General features: G+C 50.6%; 1 protein-coding gene across 2 annotated transcripts in view; it reads right to left on the bottom strand.

Moving 5' to 3' along the window:
• Positions 1-4,205: 4,205 nt before the first annotated feature.
• Positions 4,206-5,601, bottom strand: part of LOC125948435 (uncharacterized) — a 264,834-nt gene continuing 263,438 nt past the window's right edge. For both annotated transcript variants that reach the window (XM_049674475.1, XM_049674474.1), the window contains one exon: positions 4,206-5,601. This exon is cut by the window's right edge and continues 1,819 nt beyond it. In XM_049674475.1, the coding sequence (XP_049530432.1) occupies positions 4,909-5,601 (693 nt within the window). In that variant the 3' untranslated portion in view covers positions 4,206-4,908.

The following is a 5,601-nucleotide window of genomic DNA, read 5'->3' as shown; positions in this document are numbered from 1 at the left end:
AGAGACCGACGGAAACTAGGTCACTGGAAACTAGACTCTCGAAAAACCCGACACAATCTCATCTCTCATTGCAAAGGGGGTAGAGGGGTGCCTACCCCTTTGTTGAGGGGAAGAGATAAGGGGATAAGGCTGACACCGCCACCCCCTTTAGCCCCTTTGCTGCCGAGTGGCGAATTCGAATTAATTTCCCAAAGAATGTACGGCCCGGGTCCGGAGTGGCTAAATCTGGAAAACACCAAACAGGTGTTAACCAGCACCCTTGCCCACCACCCCGGAGGTTGGGGGTTGCTGGTGTTCCAGACACCGAACATTACGCTTACGGCACCGGGAAAACAGTTTAATTCACTCGCCTCAAAATGGCCTCCCCCTCCCCGATATTCTCCGGGTTTAAAACACATTCCCCGGACCGCTAACAAGACCGGAAACGAGAAACGTGGTAAGAAGAAACCACCACCACCACCAGCAGCAGCAGCAGCACCGTTCCGTTACGCCACGCCGCTATTTACTTTCCCGGGCAAACAAGATTCCGCCATTCACATTAGCGCAAACATTGGCAAACAATTCAATTTTCCCTGGGTTTCCCTTCTGTCCTCCAGGTCGTCCTTGGGATTAATCCCCGGTCTACGGAACGCTTAGAACGGCCGATCGGGCCGAGTTCGGATTCGGTGCTAAAGGTAGCTCCCGGTTGGCCTTGGCAATAGTAGTAGTAGTGGTGGTCGTTGCCTGCTGGAAAACTCTTACCGGGAAAAGCCACGACAGTTATCGTAATTCCGGCGTACCGTACCATAATGCCGGCTATTGTGTGTGCCTCTCTGCGCGCGCGTGTGTGTGTGTGTCTCTCTCTTTGTCGAGTGCAGCGCCTGCTAAGATGGTTGGTTTGGTTGTCGAGTGCCGGCGACTTCGGGGAGCACAAATGCTTTCGACTTCGACTTCGATCTCCTTTTCGAGTGAGGCTTTTGGCTTATTGTTTCTTGCGATTTTCAGCCCTGTTGAGAATATGGCAGAAGGGGAGGGAGTGGAAGGGTGCAAAGGAAGGGGGTGAAGAAAACTCCAAATCCCCTCTGGTCGTGGCGTTCGCTCCAATCGTGGGTAACTAGATGTGAACGAACGAACGGACACAGCAGACATGAGACTCGCTTCTCGGTCTCATTCAGTGACTGGCCGATTGTCTTCTTGACCAGGATCCCGGGAAACTCGGGAGGGGGACTCTGGTGGGTGCGTTGACTCTCCTGAGAAAAGAATGGAGAAAAACTCAATTAAAAATTAATTCACTGCAGGTCTCGGACCGGTCGCCGCGGCGGTGGCTAAACCGGGCTCTGACTCAAAGGAAACTCCTGACCTCCTGGACCTGCTTCCCTCCCGCCCTCCCATTTTCCCTTTTTCACCGGCTAAACTCACTGAAAAAGTACTCTCCGGTAATCAAGTTTTCCCCTCCAATGCACTCGATACCCGGGCACAGTGCGTCGCGTGTTCGCGCTCATGTTCCTCGTCCTCGTCGGGCTCGCTGTCGGCTTTGTCGGTTCCGGCGCGGATTTTCCACCAGGCCACCAGGTCCGCGCCGAACGGATACTGATTTCATTTAGCGCAACGCAACCGGTGCGATGCCACTCGGGATGCCGATCGTATCCCGTTCTCTGTCCTATTTATTACCATTCCTGCCGTTTCAGTTGGAACCCAGGACGGGACGGGACGGGGACGGGTCGTCCGTGTACTGGCCTGATGGAAGATTGAGTTGCAGGGCATTCCGGACCTATCGGTAGAACGCGCGGGCGCTGGAATGTGTAACGGAGTTGCACAGGCGATCAATTACTGGGCGCGCACCGTCCACGACCTTCGGATCGGAAGTGTTTCCGCTTGTGCTGCCCGGACTTGCTGTGTTGCTTTCAATTGGGTTACGCCGTGTAGTTCCCATTCCGAGATGGGCTCCGGGAGGATCTGCTACCCGGTAGCTAGTGAGCAAGAGCAAGTTTATTGTTTACGATGGCCGGCATCGGTTGTTCAATCGGGAAGCGTGTCTAGGATCTCTGCTACGGACAGTGAAGCTTCGCTGGAAATGATGTTGCTACAGGATGGTTCCGGATGGCTTTTAACGATTGCATTTGTTTTCTCATTAAGGACCGAAGAAGCGGCATCAGATAGAGTAGTCGGACGCAGCCGCTTGACATACATTCCTACGGGTACGATCGCAAACGAACAGCCAGTCCAGCGAGTGATATGAAGTTAAAGGATGTTGTGTGTGTGTGTGTGTGTGTGTGTGTGTTTACTTCCTGCTTTGTTTGAATAGTTTATTTATATTATCCCTCCACAGGTTCCGGTTCCGGGCGCGCTGGCTGGCTGTGGTGTGGTCCAACTTTTGACCGCTCTTCCACTGACCGGTTCACGGGAACACACTTTTTCATACCCAACCCTTCGACCCGGACCCAGAGATCCCCCCCCCCCCCATCCACCCGCATTTTAAGCTCCATTCAGCTCCGCTCCGTTTTCGCGATACGATAATGAAAGAAAAACTTTCTCTCGCGCGAACACAAACTTTCGCTTTATTTCTGGCACTGGCCGGGCACTGGATCCAGAACGCGTTGGTTGGCCCTCCAGAAAACGAACTCTCGGGGCAGGTGGAATCTGGGATATTCGCAAATTTAAAGTCATTACTGGGGGGAAAAAGGGGTAGCAGCGTGTACACTATGGACGCGGTCGCGCCCCCTTCTGAGGCGATGTTGTTGTTGTTGTTGATGGTGGTGGGGGCCATTTCTTTACCAACATTGTTGTGGGATTTGCTGCAAGTTCGTAACAAACTCGGAGCACAGGTGAAGGCACAGGCACACAAAGAATGAGTGAGCGAAAGCAAAAGAAAGTTTTGGAGAAGAAATATTCTAGAAAAACAGAAATCCTTACTCTTTACCATAAAAGTGGAGAGGGTGATAGGGCTATGAGAAGGAACTGTGGAGCGCAGGGAATATGGGAAAAAGTCTGAGCAAAAAAGAACGGAACAAAAGGCCCAGTGCAACGAGCATAATGCGAATTTAATTCCCTCGGTGAAACAATGGGCCCCCACGATGGCGGGCTTCTAACTCCCGGACCGTCGTCGCCTGTGCACGCAGTGTGTAGCTTTCTGCTTACTGTTGCTCAGTCATCTCAATGTCTCGAGTGTAGAGGGGGTGGGCCGGAGAGGATCGGTGTGTGGCTGGGTGGTGTAGCGCCGAGGAAGGTTTTGGGCGTTGTAATTGCGTGTTCTTCAAAAGCAACGAACTCTACGAATTATGAGCCCATTTTCAAAACCATTTTCTATGGCGAGGGGTGGTGAGGGGGAGGGGGGAATGGCGAGGTAGGAGGAGCGAACGACCGCAATGCGAGAATAATCACCGAAGGAAATGATTAAGAAAATCATTTTCTTTTCTTTCTTGCAGCGAGCCGGTGGTTGGTTTTTATGGCACGCTACATCGCTTGCTATAAAATACTGTTCCATGCTTTCTTGTATGCAACTGTGCTACGCTGGGCCTCATCGTTGGGGGTGCTTTTTGGGTCTGTTTTCCTCAGCTTTTCACGCGAAGTTTTCCATGGAACCTGAGTTTTTCACGAAAGCCACTAATTCACCTCAAAATCAGATTTTAAAAAACACTCATCGTTTGTAAACGTATATAGACCGTTTCATTTATCATCGGCACGTTTGGAAACTACTACTAATGGTGCATCAAAATAGACAGATTTAACTGTATTTTATTAATTAGTAGTGTTTCTTAAAATTTATGTTGATAATGAAAAACATGAAAAGAACATCCAAACGCAGAACCGTAACTTTCTGGTACGATGTAAATGAGTAATCCATTTAACGAAGTTTACGACTGTCCAAATCCAATGTACTTTTTATGGAATTTCCAAACAAAACTTGCGCTAAAATCAAATTCTTTGTTTTCTGAGAAAACTTTTTTGAACTATCTGGGAAACAACATCAAATCATCAAACTATTTAAAAGCTGCGCACAAGGGCATTAAAAATGCTCCTAATAGAACTTTCGGATGATGTTCTATGCTTTATTCATCATACGCAACGCAACGTTTAATCAATTCCAGACCGATTCAATCTTCTAAATCCCATCGAAGATCTTCTAATCGCTGTTTGATGATTCGCATGAGTGAAAAAAAAAAACACACACACATGCAAATACGCGTACATAGAAGCAGACAGCAGGAAGTCATATCAAAGTGAGAGAAAGACTGTTTATTGAATCTTACGCTAGCCACCCACCGACAAACCATTTTGCTTAGCTGCCTACTACAATGCGTGCCGTTGCCGTTGTTACTTTATTTGTACAAAATAAGTATAAATAAATAGACGACTCCGAGAGTCCGGACCGCAAGCCGGACACCGGACCCGGGAGCCGGACGGAGCCGTGCGAACGTGGAGTTAGTTTTCTGGATTAATGTAATCAATAAATGGAATCTTCCTCTTCAGCATAGCACCCGGAACACCTCTCCGTCCGTCTTCATGTTTCGGAAGCACACACACACACAGTGGGGGAGCGGGGTTCTCTGCTGCTTCTGCTGCAGCCTTGTGGTCGGTCTGTGGATGTCACTTCTTGTGTATCTGTCGTGTGTGTGCGTGTGTGTGTGAATGATTGTACGGAAGGTTGAAGTACTTTGAACGAGGGGGAGATGTGCATATCAGCAGCAGCATAGTTCTGCTCGAGAACATGGCAGAGTGATTGTGAATGTTTGTGCGCATTTGTGTATGTGTGTGTGTGTGGTTGTGTGATTCAAATGAATAAATACTCGCAAACTCGTGATGAATGTCCGATGGCTCGTGCCCGGGATCTCGGGACAATTCCCGATACAATTCACTCCCTCTAGGGGCGGAATCTTCTCCCAAAGATCCTTCCAAGCGTCGTCGTCGTCGCCGTCGTCGTCTCGCTATTTACAGTTTCTTTATCGTCCCGGTGCTACCGGACGTCGTATCGGTGGCGGACGATTCCGAGCTCAGCTTGTCCCGCTCGTGCTGCTCGTAGCCCTCTTCTCCCGCCAAAGATGTCTGCTGTATCGCTTGCTCGGTTTCGTTCTCCAACGTTGCGCTGCTTTGTGACGATGGCCGCATCTCGACCGGACACTTGAAGGACGACGGTGTCCTCATGAGACCAGCCGGTCGAATGTAGCTGTAGTGGCTTTCCGGTTTGTGCTCGATGCAAATGATATCGACCGGCGGTGTTGTCGGTTCCGTCGGTTGATCCGGTGAATCCGATTCGGTCTCCACCCTCGATTCCGTGCCCTCATCTTCGACCGAGTTCTGGCGGGACATCGTCATGTAGGTGCTTTCCTGGTGCGTCGGTAGCAACGGACCAACGTGCAGCGTGTTGAGGGCTATCGGAGGTTCTTCGGCGACCGGCGGCTCTTCGGCCACGATCGGTGGGGAGCTGATGAAGTTATTGCTCGTCCGATGACGCCCCGTAATGGCGCTCGGTCGACCGAGTGTGGAGCAGATACGTGGTGGAGGTGCCGGCACTAACCTTGCTCCGGCGACACCAGCAACAGCACCAGCAGCTGCAGTAGGATGATAATCACGACCAGTCTGGCCGATACCGTGCAGTGGACCGTACAGTGACTGTGGTGGTAG

This window comes from Anopheles darlingi, chromosome 2 (assembly GCF_943734745.1).
Source record: "Anopheles darlingi chromosome 2, idAnoDarlMG_H_01, whole genome shotgun sequence".
In the NCBI taxonomy this organism is placed as follows: domain Eukaryota; kingdom Metazoa; phylum Arthropoda; class Insecta; order Diptera; family Culicidae; genus Anopheles; species Anopheles darlingi.
This window is presented reverse-complemented; position numbering and strand designations above follow the sequence as displayed.